This window comes from Fringilla coelebs, assembly GCF_963513975.1.
Source record: "Fringilla coelebs genome assembly, chromosome: 2".
In the NCBI taxonomy this organism is placed as follows: Eukaryota; Metazoa; Chordata; class Aves; order Passeriformes; family Fringillidae; genus Fringilla; species Fringilla coelebs.
In genome coordinates this window covers 3,284,120-3,303,997 of record NC_140029.1, presented here as the reverse complement: position 1 = coordinate 3,303,997, position 19,878 = coordinate 3,284,120, and the positions used below count along the sequence as shown (strand labels likewise).

The window sequence follows — 19,878 nt, the reverse complement described above, 5'->3', positions numbered from 1 at the left end:
TAGAATATTGGCAGCTCCTTCAGATTGATATAGTCTTGTATCTGAAAAGCAAAGCAGCAGCAACAGGCTAACCCTGGGCCGAGATAGAAATTAAAGGGTTCTACATCAAAGTTTTCCCAGTTTTCTAGGCATTTTGCAGGCCTAGAAATTAACAGCCAAGCATGAAGGAGCAAAAAACTTTCAGCTTTCAAAGTTTAAAATTGACAATACTCTCTCAAGATGAAAAGAAAGAAAAGTCTATTGTATTGACTGAAAAAAAAGTCATTCAAACTTCACTGCTCGAGCTCTTTCCATGGATGGAAGTGCTAAAATAAGCATACAAAGCTGCAGTTTCTTTAAAAATGCAATATATTGTATGCAATATACAATCTGCAGGATATATTTGTATTGTTTCCAGCCCTGGTGATTTAAGGTTGACATAACCATTCAGGAATATGTATTCTGATCATTGTGCTGCTGCAACCCTGCACCCTCTTCCTTCAGCTCATGGTGCAGCTGATAAAACCTGCTGCTGCCTCAGTGTTTTAAATAATTTTCCAGCACTTTGCTCGTGCAGGAGGAGCTTTTTGACGTCCACTTTCACTCAGGAGCCTGCTGCATTTCTCTGGTCATTGTGAATGGGCAGAGCAGCTTTCCAAGCAGCTTGAAGCCCACTCAGGTGTTGAGATGGACTTGAATAGGTGCAGGGTGGAAGTTTTCATCTCTGTGGCATCTAGAAAAGACTTTTCTATTCTATATATTAAGTACTGGCTTGGTGTTAAGCTATTTATTTGCACTTTGCTGATGGAGAAAAACTGCAGGTGAAATAATTGATTGTGAAACGGCAGCTCTTTAATTCAGGTGCTCGTGCTCTCTGGAAAGGGCTCTACTCAGTGTGATAATTTCAATGTGTGAAATGCAGCACACAGCTTGGCATGAGGGAGATATGTTTTCTGACCCTGATTTTTAGTATTTTTGATCAAAGTTTCACCATCTGCAGTAACGGAATGGTGATTTTTTTTTTTATTTTCTGAAGTCCTCGCAGTTGAATGGCTCATGCTGCAAATATTACCTTATGCTTTGCTGACATTTCAGGAATGACAGTCTATTAGAAATTGTGATAAGGCACCAGGGCCTGCATTTGAATTTATAGTATTTCAGAGTTTGTTCATTAAGACACAAAAATATTGAGCCTTTGGGCTTAGCCACGAGGCCTCTGCCCACATTGGCGGTGAAGTCAGAGTTACGCAGGGAGGGCTGCAGGATCAGGGCTCAAACATCTGCTGCCGTTTCCCAGAAATGAATCTAGCCTGCAATTCCATAACATCACTTTGATGGATGCTTGATTATTCCTATGTTCAAGTGGGCCTCCAAACATCCTTGTATTTTTCTCAGCAAGAGGTGAGGAGAGCTGATAAGTGGCAGCACCGGGCTTGTGTTTGGATTAACACGGAGCCTCCAAGTGCTCCCTGAAAGGAGCTGGAGGATGTTGGCCGAGCTGGCAATCAGATTCTCATGGGTGGAGGTGAGGACAACATCTGTCTTTCCTATCTTGTACTTGCCAAGGCTTTTTGTTGTTCCTGAACTCTCCTCATGAATATAATATGTGGGTTTTTTGTCTGATCTAATGAATCCAAGACTCGGAGATTTAGAAGGAAAACATATTCCAGATGTGCGTGGCGATTCCTGACTCAGGTGGCTGCATTTTAAGCAGTAACCTTTTCCAGTACGTTCCCCACACCATATTGAATATCCTCCTCCTGCAAACGGTCAGGAGAGGCTTGTACCAGCATCGTGATTAATAAGCTACAGCAAGGCTAAAACATCAATCATTCGCCTTTTGTTTCACCCTGCTGCTGCTGGATGCAATGAATCCAAGGCTCAAAGGCTTGGCTTTGGAGCAGGGCTGCAGATTTTGGCTCTTGAAGCAGTTCAGCGTTTCCTCGTGCAGCGGTGCCTGCTGCAGACGTGAGCAGAGTCTCAGGCTGGAAGAGTTCCCACTGCTCGGGGAGGTTCTGCTGTCCAGCCTCCCTGTGCTCCCTGCTCCAGCCTGGAAGTGACATTCCTGGCCTGTTTGAAATTAGGTTTTCACTCCAGATGAGCAGCTTCCTAGAGCATCAGGAGATGCAGTCTGAGGGAGGATAGGGTAGGAGAGCAGCGAGCAAGAAGAATGACTTGCTCCAATCTTGTCCCCTGTGTACTCTTCACACTCTCACCCATCCTTTCTTTCAGTAATTCAATTTACAAACCTTCAACAACCAATGTTATCAGGTATACAAGGGATACCAAGAGCACTAAAGCATGGAAACACTTAAGGAAACTTGAGGAAAGTGGAAACACTTAAGGAGCTAATTGCACGGCCTTGATGTGAACAACCTTCCCTCAGAAAACGCAGGTCCTCTCCAAATGTGGCTGTTTATTAGAAAGTTTTAACATCTGCAAAACACACACTGGTGTGTTACAATTAATCCTCATAATAAACAGTTTGGTGAAAGTTTTCGTACAACAGCTTTTGGTCTAATTTAGAATGAAAATAAGTTGCAGTATGTCAGAATTCTTTTTAGAATGGAGAGGTTTTTTTTCTGCCCAACTGTAGATATCTGAGAAGTGATAAGAAACAGCCTGTGTCTGAATGGATTGTGGCTGTGGGGAGGTCAAAGCTTGTGCTTACTTATGTATTGTCATGAAGTCAGATTAGAATAGCAAAATGTGTTTACATCGATGAGGAGAATCACTATAAAACTGGTGTCAAAAAATAGATTGTATAAATGCAATGCATATGGCAAAGTTAATTAAAAGTTCTTTATTGCAGTGTTGTTGTAAGCCAAGGGTAACAGGTCCTTTTAGGAGTCTGGGAGTGCTGTCTGAAGAAGCAAAAATGCATTTTATTTCTCTAGCATCTCAGTGTACAGTGAGGGGTTTTGCTGTGTTTGTGTCATTCATCCTCCCCCTTTGGTGCCGTTCTTGCTCGACCCCATCCAGCCTGGCCTTGGACACTCCAGGGATGGAGAATGCACAATTTATCTGGGCAGCCTGTCCCAGGGCCTCACCACCCTCACAGCCAGGGGTTTCTCCCTAAAATGACAGCCTCCTCCTCCAGGGAATATGGGCAGATCTCCAAGATGAGCCTGTGTCCCCCAGCAGGACTGGCTGTCACAGCCCCCGGCCAGAGTCACCATCAAATAGAGTGTAACCCCAGCCAGGTTACAAAATAGAACCAGGTTACTAAAATATAGTGCACACCTGCCCTCTTTCAGTTTAAAACCATCGCTCATTAAAAAAAAATAAAACAAAAACCAAACCCCAAACAGTTCACAGTTTAAAACCATTGTCCATTCTAACCCCTGGGTTGGAGTGGCCTCCAAAACACTTTAAAATCCTGCTGCTGTGTTTATTCCTCAATATCCCTCATCCCAAGCAAATTCTGCTGCACAACCACACACCTTATTGTCTTGTGCAGCCATTCCTTAAGTCTGATCAAACTTTAGAGGAAAAAAAAAAGGCTTTGTCCTTAGTTCCTGACATTGCATTTAAAGGAGGGGGCAGCTTGCATGTGCTTCTCATGATGGGAACTACTTCAGTCACATTTCCTGTAACTTCATGTTTCTAGGCCAAGTAATCTTGCATTTGATTAAGTAAACACCTTTGTCCTAATGACTTTATGCCTGCTTTAAAGGCGTTGCTGTACCTATTGTTCTACAGATTTGTCAGTCTGTTATTCTTTTTCTTTTTTTAAACTTATCAGCGAAGTGTAAGTCAAAACCAAATAGAGAAATCATTTTGTTCTTTAATCATCAGTACAGAAAGTCCAAGGGAGAAGCCAGGTTTGGCATAGTACAAGCAATTAAAATATAAAAAGAATATAATGAAGGAACACGAGTTTGTTTAGGTTTTGTGGTTGTTTTTTTTTTTTTTCTGTGATGTCATGACAGGAAATGTGTGGAGAAAGGAAGATGAAATAAAGAATATTCGTATTCAATATTGACCTCAAATACCAACAGCTCTGCTTCACAGATTTGCATGAAGGACCCTTCCCACCTTCTCCTTTAAGCTCCATGTGTTCTTTTCTTCATTTCCCTTTACTCCAGACATTAATTACTAGAAATTGAAGGCTTCATTTCTGAGATGTCATGAGAATATGTTGCATGTGAAATTCAGGAAGATGACCCATTCATTGCTAAAATGATTGTCAAAAAGTTACAAACCTTTGCAAAACTGAAAGAAGCCTGTAATGCATCTATTTTGTAATAATTATTAATGTTTACATTTCTTAATCCCACTTATGGCTTGATGTTGCCAAACTTCTCCAGAGACAGCATTAATATGGATGAGAAAAAGAGATTAACATGTAAATGAGTAATGAAAAGCATTTACTAGGAATAGAACTGGCATCCATATGTAATAAAACCTTGCCAAACATTGTCAGTATTAATAGCTTTGTTTACATTTCTACGTGGCCAGACCATGCTGCTATTTTTTTTTCATGATGGTGAGTTCTGACAATTTTTATATTAGATTTGGTCCAGGAGCTTGCATTTGCAATTATAACACAAAACAGATTTTGAAGTCCCTGTATTTAGGAAAGAAATAACCCACACTGCTTTCTGTCAGTCGGCTGTTCCAGGACAGCAGCTTGCTGTTGGAGCCTTCCTTTCACAGCTCACACTTTGGGGACACCAACTCATGCCCATGATCAGAAATTCCTGTAGAACTGAGAAATGCTTCCTATTGTTAGCTGCTATTCCTGTGCTTTTCCCCAGGATGAGATTCAGGACTGGTTCTGTCAGGTTGGGTTCTGGTTGTTCAGCATCCCTGGGTCTTGCAGGGTTGGTGGATTCTGAAAAGCCTGGGCCAGAAATCCTCACCTTTTAAGTGGTTTAAGTTGATGCCAGGGCTGGAGCCAGGCTGGGAGAGCTGGGGGTGCTCACCTGGAGAGGAGAAGCTCCAGGGAGAGCTCAGAGCCCCTGGCAGGGCCTGAAGGGATCCAGGAGAGCTGCAGAGAGACTGGGGACAAGGATGGAGGGACAGGACACAGGGAATGGCTGCCAGTGCCAGAGGGCAGGGCTGGGTGGGATCTTGGCAATGAGGAATTGTTCCCTGGCAGGGTGGGCAGGGCTGGGATGGAATTCCATCCCTGGATCCCTGGCAGTGCCCAAGGCCAGGTTGGACACTGGGGCTGGAGCAGCCTGGGGCAGCGGGAGGTGTCCCTGCCATGGCAGGGCAGGAATGAAGTGTTCTTCCTACCCAAACCATTATTTGATTCTCTGATTTAAGAGCAGTGAGAGGAAGAAGAGGCTGAAGAGGACCTGAGGCCACATCCCTTAGTTGTGCTGACTCCTCACATCTTGCACAGGCTTTGATGGCCAGCGCAGCTTTTGTCACCCAGGGAGGGGAGATCCCCGTCCTGCTGTCCTTCCAGACAGGCCACCAAGACCAGGCAGGGTGAATGTCAGGGGATGTTGTGGAGTGCACATCACTGAGCCTCCACAGAGGGCCTGACCCACAGCACACAAAGCTGGCAGGAGCTCAGTGGTTCCTGCAGAGCCTCCCCAGACCTGTCAGCAAGCACAAACTGATAACCAGCAGGATGGATATAGATGGGTGCTGTTAAACCACAGCTAAACTCAGGCTCAGCTTGCTTTCTCCAGGAATTTTCCTCTGAAACGTGAAGTTGAAGTCTGTCTCTTGGGCTCATTCATGTTTGTCTTGTTTTGTGTCCATAGTTGTAGATATTCACACAGCCCTAGGTAATTTGGTTTGCATTTCCAGCTTTTACAATGCTCATCAGGAAGTTTAAATGTTTGCATTTTCCCTCTTCAGGCAACATAATGGACACCCATAGTACAAGCAGTGTTTGTTGTCATTAGTAATGCCAATAAATAGAAACCCCTTTTTTTCTTGTTGTTCTTTATATTTATACTTACCCTAAATATCCATAAATTAACTTACATTAGGTGGAGTAATTTTTAATAGGAACCAGAAAAAATTGCTTTGTGTCACTTCTGTGGGGGAGGATGAAAAGTAAATTGATTATATAGTGCTTGATACCTGTTTTGAAAAGGTCCATTAGTAAATGGTTTACAGAGTTAAATTATGCTTTATTTGCAATCTGATACAAATAAATTGCAAATTTATTTGTATCAGCTTTCTCCTGAATAATTCATATTCTAGTGTATTTACTGGAGCTAACTCTTTCAAAATTAACATCTTGTTTTGTGTTTTTTGTCTCATGGATTGGGGCAGAAGAGAGGGAGCTGTGCATTCAGTACTGTCAGGCATGGGATGCACTGTGATCATCTGGCCAGGTTCTGTTTGTGCACACATATATTTAATTTTGGGGAGTTATTTCATGAAAAAATCTCATGGCCTGCTGAGAAAGAACTCTTTATTTTCCTTCCAGTGTAACATCTTCTTCCTTTAGTTCTTGCTAGGCAATCCCTGCTATTTCATTATCCAAGCACATCAATTTCCCTGATGTCTCTCAGTAGAGCCAGGGAAGAAGAATCCTTGGGGAGCAAGGGACCAATGGCCATCTCCCCCCATACCTCCTTGGTCTCAGAAAAGACTCCTCAGAAAGCTTCAGCCCACTACCAGCAAAGATTTCTGAGGTGACAGAAAGGGGAGGTGTTATCCTGGCATCCTTTTTGTCTCACAGAACCAGAGAGGCAGAGGTAGCTGGTTGCAAATTGGTGGGAGGGGAGCAGGGATGGTAACTGAGAAGTCACTGGTGGCAGCCTAGTGGTGTCCTTTGCACTCAGGTGACATCTGAAAATCAGCAGTAAAAGGTGCAGATCGCTGCCTGAACTCAGTGTTAGGAATTCAGTCATGAGTCTCAAGGCACTTGAGGGACCTGAGATCCCACTCCCCAGGCCCTGGGATTAAGGGGTGGTCTCAGTTTTCACAGGCAGGAAGAGGCTGGAAGTGATCTCCTCACCTTTGCAACTGCAGAGCAAGCTATGAATATTAGCAGAGTGCACCCCAAGGGCTCACAAACCAGGGGGATGAAAGGAGGAATGTAGAATCACAGAACAGAAACCCACAAGGATGAAGTCCAGCTCTTCCCCCTGCATAGAACATCTGCAAGGGTCACAGCATGGGCCTTCAAATGAGCAAACACTGATTTTTAGGGCAGCATGTGACTGCTGGAGCTCGGCGGAGCTCTCTTCCAGCAGCCAGGGAGGGTGGGAGCCTGCAGACAACCACCCACCCTCCCAGAGCTGGGGAACTCCCATCCCTTTTCCCTCTCCCTTCTCCTCTGCCGGCAGGACCACGTTTCTGGCCGTCAGCAGCAGATCTGGCAGGAGCACAGCCCACCCACACTGCCTCACAGAGCTCCCTGCCCCGAGTCTGGCTCAGCATTCCCCTCATTCCCTGAGCCTTGGCCCCCAAACTCGCAGCCATGTCCAGCTGGCCCAGCCTCCCCCTCAGCTTCCATCAGCCCCGGGCTCACACGGAGCCTCCTTGCTGGCCCAGGGCTGGGGATTGTCCCCAGAGTGGCAGGGAGGAGGTGCTGGGCTGCACCCCTGCTCCATTCCACATGGCCAGGATGGCAGGATGGAGTCACACAGTGGGGATTGTCCCCACAATCCAGGGAGGAGGTGCTGGGCTGCACCCCTGCTCCATTCCATGGCAGGATGGAGTCACACATGGGGACTGTCCCCACAGTGGCAGGAAGGAGGTGCTGGGCTGCACCTCTGCTCCATTCCATGGCAGGATGGAGTCACACATGGGGACTGTCCCCACAGTGGCAGGAAGGAGGTGCTGGGCTGCACCTCTGCTCCATTCCACATGGCCAGGATGGCAGGATGGAGTCACACATGGGGATTGTCCCCACAACCCAGGGAGGAGGTGCTGGGCTGCACCCCTGCTCCATTCCATCCCAGGATGGAGTCACACATGGGGATTGTCCCCACAATCCAGGGAGGAGGTGCTGGGCTGCACCCCTGCTCCATGCCATGGCCAGGATGGAGTCACACAGTGGGGACTGTCCCCACAAACCAGGGAGGAGGTGCTGGGCTGCACCCCTGCTCCATTCCATGGAAGAATGGAGTCACACATGGGGACTGTCCCCACAGTGGCAGGGAGGAGGTGCTGGGCTGCACCCCTGCTCCATTCCATGCCAGGATGGAGTCACACATGGGGATTGTCCCCACAGTGGCAGGGAGGAGGTGCTGGGCTGCATCCCTGCTCCATTCCATCCCAGGATGGAGTCACACAGTGGGGATTGTCCCCACATTTCAGGGAGGAGGTGCTGGGCTGCACCCCTGCTCCATTCCACATGGCCAGGATGGCAGGATGGAGTCACACAGTGGGGATTGTCCCCACAGTGGCAGGGAGGAGGTGCTGGGTTGGCTGCACCCCTGCTCCATTCCATGGCCAGGATGGAGTCACACATTGGGGATTGTCCCCAGAGTGGCAGGGAGGAGGTGCTGGGCTGCACCCCTGCTCCATTCCACATGGCCAGGATGGAGTCACACAGTGGGGACTGTCCCCACAGTGGCAGGGAGGAGGTGTTGGGCTGCACCCCTGCTCCATTCCATGGCCAGGATGGAGTCACACAGTGGGGATTGTCCCCACAGTGGCAGGGAGGAGGTGCTGGGCTGCACCCCTGCTCCATGCCATGCCAGCATGGAGTCACAGAGTGGGGATTGTCCTTTCAGAGTCACCAAGACTGGAAAAGCCCTCCCAGCCCATCGAGCCCAAGCTGTGCCCAGTGCCCTCCCTATCCCTGAGTGCCACATCCAGGTGTTCCTGAGACACCTCCAGGGATGGGGACTCCAGCACCTCCCTGGGCAGCCCCTTCCAGTGCTTGAATTTGCACCCTTGTGCACCTTTTAGCCCTGGAGAAGGCGGATTTCCTCAGAATTCTGCTTTTGGAGGGTGCCCCCTCAGCCTGGGCGCTGCTGGAGGACAGCAGGAGTGTGGCAGCCTAGACCTGCCCTTGTGCCTGGGGAGCCTCATCTCGGGTGGGATGTGTCCCTTCAGGAGTTTCAGCTCTTCCCACACTTCCTGATGGATGTGGTAGCCACAGGCACTGCCTCACTCACAAGACTCAACGCTCCAGATAACTCAGGGAAGGAACTGGTGCCAGCAGGAATGCTTGGCAGCGGGGATAGAGGGTCACTGTCCCTCCCTCTGGTGTGATGGCACTGAGGGACCTGCTGGGCCCTGCTGCCCTCAACCATAACCCCTGTGCTGCCATGAGGAAGGTGGGAAGCCCTTCCCACAGCTCCAGAGTGGGGTTTCCACCAGGAAGAGTTGTCATGAGAGGGAGGGAAGTGGCTGGTGGGCATGGTGCCTGTGGATTAGAGGTTGTGCCCAGATCTCTTGGCTCCTGGTCCAGAAAGGACTTGGCTGGGTCCCTGAGGAAGGAAAGGAGGATCCCAGGGGGTCAGCAGGGTTTTGGTGGCTTTTGGTTGCTCCTCACAGGGGGAGCAATTTTTGCTGCATTCAGCAGATCTCACCCTCTGTATCTCTACTGAGACCCCGCAGACCTGGGCTGTGCTGCCCACCCTGCCCTCTCCTCTGTTCCCAATGTTTGGTGGAGCGTGTTTGTGCTTCTGTTCCCACTGTTTGGTAGTGTTTGTGCTTCTGCCCAGCTGCACTGGGAGGGTGTCCCCAGGGAGAGGTTCCCCTGTCCTCCTGTCATTTGCTGACAACCTCTGTCCCCATGGGTCCTCACTTCAGTGACAACAGTGCTGTGCCTAAACACTAATAGAACAGAACCATTAGGTTGGAAGAGACCTTTAAGATCAAGTCTAGCCCATGTCCCAACAGCTCAACTAAACCCTGGCCCCCAGTGCCACATCCAGGCTTTGTTAAACACACCCAGGGATGGGGACTCCACCCCCTCCATTCCAGAACTTTCTCACCCTTTCTGTAAGAAGCTTTTTCCTAACATCCAACCTGTATTTTTCTTTGATTCATGAGACTGTTCCCCTCCCTGTGAGATGGACAGGCCCTTTTTCCCTGGGGAGCCCTGTGCTGGCTGCCCTGACCCGTCTCTGTTTTGCAGGAAGCGTTATCGGTGGTGAGCGAAGACCAGTCCCTGTTCGAGTGTGCCTACGGATCACCCCACCTCACCAAGACAGAGATGACAGCCTCCTCCTCCAGTGAATATGGGCAGACCTCCAAGATGAGCCCACGTGTCCCACAGCAGGACTGGCTGTCACAGCCCCCGGCCAGAGTCACCATCAAGATGGAGTGTAACCCCAACCAGGTCAACGGGTCAAGGTAAGGAGGCTGGGGGAGGCTCAGGAATGGGGATTTTTGTGATGGGTGTGGCTCAGTTGTCTAAATCTGTGTATTTAGCACCATTTTAGGTGCCTCAGGATATCCCACCTGGCCGCTGCTGCCATCCCAGAAGGCTCCAGGTTGCCCTACCTTGACCTGCCAGCCATGTTCAGGTGTTACAGAGGGTCTGAAATGGTGCTACAGGCACAGACTTCTCCTGAGCTTGTGCAATGCCTTTCCTCTGACTGCTGATAAATTTTGGATGTGAATTCGCTTTGCACACCAGGTGAAAGAGCACACATTGAAGTTAATAAAGCAGGGATTTGCTGTAGCACCACTGATCCATCAAAGGGTGTGGTGTTTGTGATCCAACACTCCATGGAAGCTGTCAAATCCAGAAATTTGGGCAGTTTTCTTTGCTCCAAAGATAACCAAACAGGGAAACACTGGAAGTAAAATCTTGTAATGGCAGAGACGGTGAACTGCTGATCTTTCCTTTTGTAGTCACTGTAAACATGATGCCAAAAAGTGGAGCTGGATTTAAGAACTCATGCTGAAAAAACAACATAAATATGGAGGCAGGCAGGGGAGTAGAAAGGAACAGAAAAATAAATAACTCAACAGGCAGTAGCCACAGAGTGTCTGTGTATTGACTGTTGTCTCAGGACATTTTTTGGGGGATGTCACTATAAAGAAGACTTGTGTCAATCAGGCTGCAAAGATATTACAGTGGATTTTTGCATATTGACTGGTGGCTTTCCCAAGCTTAGGAGCACCCTGTGGGACATCTGAAGAAGCACAGTGAAGATTTTTTTATTTTTATTTTTTTTAAGGAAGCTATCCAAACAAGTGCTTTCCTGTTTAAAATGCCTGACTGTCAAAACAGTTTTCCTTTGGTGTTGCTGGAGGGCAAAGGTCCAGAAGAATCAGCTGCTGACAATTGTTGGTGATGTACCAGTGGAGCCTGTGCTTCACATCTCCCTGTCACAAACACCTGTTTTGTGTTTTAATCTCATCTCCCAGGGTCAGTTGTTCAGGAAAACCTCAGCCCTGGGCTCTGTGGTTGCTGTTCACACTTGCTCTGCTGATGTGATGAGCACCACAAGCAGGGCAAAGTGGTCTGCCAGCTTATCACACCTTCCCTGTTCTGTGGTGAGGATGGGAATTGTGCTGAAGTCAAATCAGGATTTCCAGTTAGCAGTCAAAGATTTGAGATACGTAGAAATAAATGGTGAGCTGAAGTTACCAAGAATTAGAGGAAGTTTTCTTGTAAGGCTGCTTATTCACAAGTTCAGGTGTCTTTAATCTATGCCAGTGTCTTTTTATTTTTTTTTTTTTGTGCTAAGCAAATGCACAGGTATAATCATAAATGCTGTATTGATTCAAAATCACTCTTACCTGCTTCCTAAAATGGCCTCTGAAATATTTGTGCTGGCATTTCTGTAAGAGAACTGATCACAGTTTCCCTCAGTGTAAATTCCATAAAGTGCACTAGAGTAGATAATCAGAGTTAATTGTTGCTGAGAGGTTTAGGTTGGATTTTGGGGAAAGGCTCTTCCCCCAGAGGGTGCTGGCACTGACCAGGCAATGGGCACGGCCCCGAGGCTGCCAGAGCTCCTTTGGCACTGCCAGGGATGCCCAGGGTGGGGTTGGGGGGTCTGGGCAGGGCCAGGGCTGGGACTGGATGATCCCTGTGGGTCCCTTCCAACTCAGGACATTCCATGATTCTATATTTTCTCCTTCTTTTTTGCTGTTTTCTATCAGCATGTGCAAAGACTGAAGCACTCAGGGTGATGCTGTGGCTCCCTGCACAGGAGGTGGCTGCAGTTTCAGCTGCCAAAATTCCCCTTTGTGGAGAGAGGTGCCTGCATTTCCTCCAGAGCTGTCTGCACTATCCTCAGGAAATGCTTGTGCTTGTGGGGAGGGACCCTTCATCAGGAACTGGAGGGACAGCACACAGGGAATGGCTTCAAACTAACAGGGAGTAGGATTAGATGGGATCTTAGGAATGAGGAATTGTTCCCTGGCAGGGTGGGCAGGGCTGGGATGGAATTCCATCCCTGGATCCCTGGCAGTGCCCAAGGCCAGGTTGGACACTGGGGCTGGAGCAGCCTGGGACAGTGGAAGGTGTTTCTTTAATAATCTTGAGTTTTTTTACAGCCTTCCCTGTTGAAAGTTCAGTGCAGTGTTCCTAAATGGAGACAGCAAGGAAAATTCGTACTTCTATACATTTCCCTAAGGCATGACTTGCTGAAAAAGAAAAAAAAAAAAGAAAAAAAAGTAATTTAAAAGCTACCAAAGAAAAAAAAAAAGAAAAAAATAGCTTACAAGCTACCAAAAAAAAAAAAAAAAACGATTAGCAGAAGGACAAAAAAAATTGCATGCTCATACTATACACAAAAATTTTTTTTTAAATTATTGTAATTAAAAAACACTTTATTTCGTCAGAGAAGTTTTATTTTATAGGGCCTAACTCAGGCCTGAAAAAAATAGATCTTAATAATACACTTTTAATGGAGAACTAACACTGCCAGTCAACAAAAATAAATATGTTGAGGCATTTCTACATCTCATATACATGTATGTAATATGTCGTGTTAGTACATTCTGGGTATTGAAATGTGGTTTTCCTGCCAGTTTTAGAGAAAACAAAGTGTGAATCAGATTGTGCTACCCTGCCTTTCTGTAAGTTACTTTGCATTTTCTTTTCTGCAGAAGCCTTCCCCACTCTCTCCTTTTGCAATCCATAAACTTATTTCCTTAAATGATAATATTAAATGATAGCATTTCCTCACTTCTTAAAATGCTTTGTATGTTCAATATTACCACAAGCAGTACCTGGAGTGCTTGGAGCTGCGTTTCATTTTTTATTAAAACTGTACCTGCTCAGTTTAGACCCATTTTAAAATCTGAGTTATCCCAGAGGAGTCTAAAATACAACCCCACACTGCAGAGCCGTGCAAGTGCTGCCCTGAGGATCTCCAGGGTATCCTCTGTCCTCTCATGTGGGCACCTGGATCTGAATAATTCAGGGTGCAAAGCAGGGAATGAGATCCCACAAAGTGGTGGACAGGGAGAAGTTCACTTTGCCATTTTTTGCTGTCCAGCTCTCCCTGTGTCAGAGCTTCCTGACCATATATTCTTTTCTTTGGAAGGGGGTATAAAATTTTGGCAGCATATTGAACCCCTCAGACATCCCCAGTGAAGCACTCACTCAGAGAAGGAATGTGCCCCCTCTGCTAGGACTTTCCCCAGACATACTTTGGCTGTAATTGCCCTGCATTAAATTCCAAAAGTTAACAGTCTCAGAGCTGGCATTCCTGTGAATGCCAGAGAAATGCCATTAGATGAAATTAAAGGGTTATTTTCAGTGTGCTGCACAGGGATTAGCTACCCACTTTTCTTTAACAATAACAGTATTTTTCAAGATAAACCCTGCAGCCCAGCACCACAAAATACAGCCTGGGGGCTTACCTTAAATTAAATAAAGCAAGAAAAGTTTAAATTAAAGCTATCATTTACCTGGCTGTTGTTGCATATATAATACAGGTGGTATCAAATTGAGTTTCTCCAAGTCCATTAATTCTGTTCCTTCCAGGTACATAAATCTAATGAGACCTTTTGAGCTACACTACAGTCAATCTTTCACCTGAATGTAACAATCCTGTTTCCTGCTATTTATTGCTCCTGGGTCAGGCCAAAAAGATTCACCCTGTAGTATAAATCTGGAGGTTGCATATGCCACACTGGTACTTTGCTGTTTATTGTTCTTCATGTATTCCACCAAATTAGGCATGAGCAATTCCACCACAATGAGTGCAATTCATGTCATGCATTCAGGGATAAATTCACTGTGTGGAAATGCTCTCATGAGGCTCTAGGTGCTGCTTAAACAACATTTATAAATCCATGGATTTCCCAGTGGGCTTGGAACACACTCACCCACGGGGCTTTGCCGTGCCCATGGGTGGGACTGCACAAAGGTAGCTTGGAATAATGACATTTACTGTAGGCAATCCATCTTTTTCAGGCAGGCTGAAGTGGAACACAGAGTCTTATTCAGGCCACAGATAAATTTCTCTTGCCACGAGCAGCGTGATGATTTCACTGAAGAAGAATTTTGAAAGTTAACTGCACTGTGAAAGCACAGCAGAAGCTTTCCAACATCAGCTTGGCTGATAGAGAAGTTGTAAAGAAATGCCAGAAATAATTAGTTGTCCTTAGGATTTAATCATGTGCAAAATGTTGATTTAAGTGCTACCAGTTGTTGCTTGAAAACCATTTGAGAATGAAATTATCACTTAATACATCTTTTGTGCTGGCTCTTTTGGGAAATACCATTTTTCTTTGCGTGTAACTGCCTGAATTTTCATCAAAGAGCCTCTGTACTCTCCAGGTTCAGAATGTCTGACACACTGGAGGACTTTTCAGAGTCCAGGGTGAACTTGAGTTTCTTTGCTGTGAATTTTTTTCTTTTTCCCTTGATGTAAAGTCTCCTAAGGAGTAGATTCTTTGTGCTATACGAGCCAGCAAATTGGAAAGGGGAGCCCTTGAGGTACCTTGTACCATCAGGATGTGTGACAACTGCTGTGCCCAGGCACTGGGGAGGGAGAATTCATCCTTGTGCAGCTCTGTATTCCAACAGATCCAGCCTGTCCCAGGATCCAAGCTGGCAGGCTTTAAGCTGTAGGAAGCACCTCTGCATCATGGTGTGATGCTGGTGGATTTAATTAGAGCATTTAAGCAGCTCCACAGAATCACTGAATTGTGGAATTGCGGGGTTTGGAAGGCACCTCTGGAGATCATTCTTGCTGACAAGGCTAGGTCACCTGGATCAGGACATTCAGGAACACATCCAGGTGGGTTTGGAATGTCCCCAGAGAAGGAGACTCCTTGTTCTCTCTGTACAGCAGTTCCAGTGTTCTGCCACCACAAAGTAAAGAAATTCTTCCCCCTGTTGGGGTGGAACTTCTTGTGGTTCCGTTTGTGGCCATCACTCTTCATCCTCCCACTGAAAATTCTGTCCCCATCCCCTGGCCCCCACCTGGTGAGTGTCCTCCCCAGAGAGGGAGACTCCTTGTTTTCCCTGTGCAGCAGTTCCAGTGCTCTGCCACCACAAAGTAAAGAAATTCTTCCTCCTGTGGAGGTGGAACTTCTTGTGGTTCCGTTTACGGCCACTGCTCTTCATCCTCCCACTGAAAATTCTGACCCCATCTACCTGACCCCCACCTGGTGAGCATCCAGCCTGTGGAGGGGCAGGGCTGATGTGCATCCACCCCCTGGCATCACTTGTCTGCCCAAGGCTTTTTCCAGCCCTGGAGCACAACCCCACGGTGGGGGCACGGTGCCACGTCCCCTCCACATCTGGTGGCACACCGCTGGCATCCAGCCTGGCATCCCTGGGGAACCCCAGCTCAGACCAAACAATCAGCCTGGCCCAAAGCCCCCAGCAGGCCATGGGATTCTGTCCCCAGTGATGCCATGATGATTTTTGTTACCTTTTCTTTTTATCTACCTTTTATATATTCTCGATACCCTTAATATACATCCTTGTAATTCTTTAAAGCTAGCATCTTAACATAATCCTAATATTCTAAGCCAAAAAACCAAACATCCTAAAAACGTCACAATTAAAAACCAAAAAACCTTACATTGTCTTAAAAAACCAAAGCCTCCTCTAAAACACATCATATAAAGGAAAATTCAGCCTATCTTAAAAAATACTTTAAAATAGAAAAATGTCATGATATCCATTTAAGCCTCCCATTAAAACATCTTCATTAAATATGCTAATTTACAAAACCTATAAAATTGTATGTGCAATCTACGATATATATACATTTCAGCATAGTCCATCTTAACGAATTATTACACCATAAAAATCCTTGATAAATACCAAAATAAAAACCCTTTATCCCTTAACCATATCTAACTCTTAATACTAAAACCAAAGAAAAGGCATCACCAGCAGAGTCAGCCCTACTGGATCCTAAGAGGATGATTCTCCTTGTTGGAGCTGCCTGTGTAAAATATTATTAATTTTGGGTAAGAAGACACTGATTATCTCAGGTTGATAATCCTTTTTCCCACTGACTGGGTGGTTGGTGGACTGGCTGCCTACCAAGCTGGAAAAATGGCAAAGTCAGGATGTGTGACTGCTTCAAGAAGCTCCTCTTTGCTCTGAAAATCCACCAGCTTAACACAAGCACTTGCGTGTGTGTGTGGGCATGGTTTGGCTCTGTTCGTGAGGCAAACATGTTGCCAAGGGGAAAAACAAACTCAGCTCACTAATACTACAACTATTTTGTTTTTTTGGAAGCTTTTTGGGGGGTGTTGGGCTGGCAGGTGCTAAATAAGAAGCTTTCCAGTCTGGGATAATGGGCTCATTCATAATTATCACTGCTACATTTGGGATTGACCACTGAATTCCCAGCAACCAAAGGTTTTTCAGATGGGCAGTGAAATAGAAAAATAATCTTCAAATAATGACATAGGACCCCACAAGAGTTGTGATCACTGTCATTATTTAAGACTATTGCCATCCTTGCTTTTTTTATTTTCCTGGTTACTGTGTCCAGAGCACTTAGAGCTGGTGGTGAGTTTTCTCCTCTGCCCTGTCATTAGTGGGTGTTTCATTTTGATCAGGGCAGCATCAGTGGGGCTGTTGAGTATTTAAAGTTGAGGAATAGCTCTTTAGGACAAAACAGAAGGTAAGGAAAAGTCCTTAAAAAGAAATAAAGAAATAATTTTGCACCCTCACAGCCCCTTAGTGGTAATCATGAAAATCAGCAGACATTCCACAGACGTGGGGGATTATGGTTTCCATACAAGATGTCACTTCTGTTTATGCCTGGCATGCTCTATTTTCCTAACTTTCTATATGATCCCTGCCCACAAAAGAAGGCACGTGTGGTTTGGGAAGGGCCCCATCTCCTGGTATTTCATATTTCACAAAACCACAAATACAACGGCCTTAAAAGCTCTTGAAATGAAATACAATTTGAGAAATGTAATCCATTACCATCATAATAGAATTTCTATAAAAATAATAAAAGAAAAACAAGAGAAAATAGGTCCTGAAAGTTATAGGCCAACTGGGAAGTCGTTGTGGCTTTGGCCTAGCTATCACCATGTCAAACCTCAGCCTTGTCCCAGGCAGCAATCTAATTGTAAATTATGTATATACAGAACATCATTCCTTAGCTTTGGCTTTTCGTGACCCCCTTCCCCGCTTTCCCTTTCTTCACTCCAACCTGACACGTAAGAAATATCGAAGTGTTTGCGCTAATGGAGAAATGACAACGTGCAGTCAAACTTAAACCAGCTGTTTCCCCACGCTGGGAGCACAAAGAGCAAAGCTGGGAATATTTATAGCTTGACTGGCCTCTAGCGAGCCAGACTCTGCCTGCCTGCCTCTGTTTGCCACCATGGCCTTGAGGCTGGAAGCAGCTGTGGGCTGCAGGATGGCTGGGGAAAAGCTGAGGGGAAGAAAATAAAAAAGAAAATGGAGAGATTGGGTTGGCCAGAGTTGTTGTTTGATTGCTGAAGGGTTGCTGTGTGTACAGCCCAGCGAAAAGCACCTTCTGTGGTGTTCACAGAAAGGCAGCAGCTCTGTCACTGGAGAGTGGAGCCAGAGGTGGCTCCAGGGGACAGAGTGACCCTGGGCCAGCCCCACGTAGCCCTGAGCATACCCTGAGCCCAGGGCAGCCCCTACAGGGGGGTTTGCCCCAGGTTTGGGGGCTCTGTTTGCAGGGGATGCCCCATTCCATTCCCATGGCCGGCCGGGGCTGCTGGGCCATGCAGAGCCCTCCATGGAGCAGGGCCGGGCCGTGACTCAGGGGCCGTGGAGGGACTGCGCTCTTCTTCTTTTTTCTGTCATCTTAGGACTGCTTTTGACACCTTACAGCAAAGATTAGCAGTGTCAGCATGGTCTCAGCACCAGTTTGAGCAGCTTTAGCCAGTGCTGTGTTTCTGAGGGAGCTGCCTGCCTTCCACAGACCTGGCAGCTTGTTCCCACCCGGGCCATCCCTTTTCCAGTTACTTACTCACCCATTTTTTTACTTTTTTATGCACAGCTCCCCAGCTCAGGTCACTGAGCAGCTGGGCAAGAGCCTGTGGGAGCAGATATTTTGACCAGTGTGATTTTTCTGGCATTTTCATGTTTCTGTTGGGCTGGAGTTCTCTGTGGGAAATTTTGCTCTCACAAGAAGCCTTGGAAGGGAATCCAGAGGAGGCTCCAGGATGAGCAGAGGGCTGGAGCAGCTCTGCTGGCAGGAAAGGCTGGCACAGCTGGCATTGCTCACCTGCACAGGAGAAGCTTTGGGCTGAGCTCAGGGTGGCCTTGCAGGGCCTGCAGGAGCTGGGAAGAAAGATGGAAACAGAATATTCACCAGGGCCTGGAGTGAGAGGACAACAGGGAATGGCTTCAAACTAACAGGGAGTAGGATTAGATGGGATCTTGGCAATGAGGAATTGTTCCCTGGCAGGGTGGGCAGGGCTGGGATGGAATTCCATCCCTGGATCCCTGGCAGTGCCCAAGGCCAGGCTGGACACTGGGGCTGGAGCAGCCTGGGACAGTGGGAGGTGTCCCTGCCATGGCAGGGGTGGCACTTGGTGATCTTTAATTCCCTTCTAACCCATCCTGGGATTCTGTGATTCTCTGACAGATTCTCTTTCCAGGTCCAAAACCACCCTGGAAATGCTTTTCAGAGTCTCAGCACAGGCTCCTTCTCACCTAGGAGCATCTGGCTGTCCCCACTGTGCTTCAAAGTAATAAATTTTGGGAAAGTTTCAGGTTTTTTCTTCATGGGCCACTTTTTCAGTGACAAACTCCTTGGGGAGGAAGCACTGACCAAATTCACCACGACCTGAGTGGCTGCAGTGAATGAGGATGAGGCTGAGGAAGCTCTGCACTGCCCTCATTGTGAGCTGACCTTGGAGCAACCTCTGTAATCCAAGCTGTGCTTATTAAACTTGTGAAGACATGTAGATATTTGCAGAATACATTTTTTCTCATTTATTTCACTCTGAAACTCAGAAATATCGAACAGAGGAGTTCATATCAAGGGAATGACACACGTAGGGTTTTGCTGATTCCTAATCTGAATTTCTCTGACACCTTGCACTTTGGCCCAGCTCAGGTGTTTTATGTCACCTGGGGAAAATAGTAGCATAGTGAAAAGGAAAAAATGTGCTTCATACACTTATTTATGAACTTACATCTGCTTTCATCAGAGTCAATGACTGGCAAAACTCCAGTCAGCTTTGGTAGGAATGGGTGATAAATTTAACTATCAAATCAGCTTGATTTTAAGTAACCCTGCTTTAAGGTGAGGCTTTCAGGTCTAAGGAGAAAATACTTTCTCAGCAGACATTTATCATCTCAAGACTGGACAAAGTGTTCTTGGGTACCAGGACTGTGTGTAGCCTTACCTCTTTTTAATTTTTTTTTTTTTTCTTTTTTGTAAATTCCAGGTGTAGCACAGTATATTTACAAAGGGCAAAAAATAACAGGCAGCCGTGAAGAAAAAACATCTCTGGTTTCATTTCAGACCAGGAGCTGGGGATGAATCACTGCAGAGCTGCACCCTTCATTCTGGGCACACTTTCCAAAATCTGCTTTTCCACCCTGGTGGTACAGAAATAAAGCAGACTCACAGAAAGTCC

The 19,878-nt window shown here is 46.6% G+C and overlaps 1 protein-coding gene across 4 annotated transcripts in view; it reads left to right on the top strand.

Annotated features, from left to right (window-relative positions):
- The window catches only part of ERG (ETS transcription factor ERG), a 63,612-nt gene that overhangs the window by 21,031 nt on the left and 22,703 nt on the right, over positions 1-19,878 (top strand). For all 4 annotated transcript variants that reach the window (XM_084226011.1, XM_084226010.1, XM_084226009.1 and 1 more), the window contains exon 2: positions 9,995-10,212. In XM_084226011.1, the coding sequence (XP_084082137.1) occupies positions 9,995-10,212 (218 nt within the window). The remainder of the gene's footprint in view (positions 1-9,994; positions 10,213-19,878) is intronic.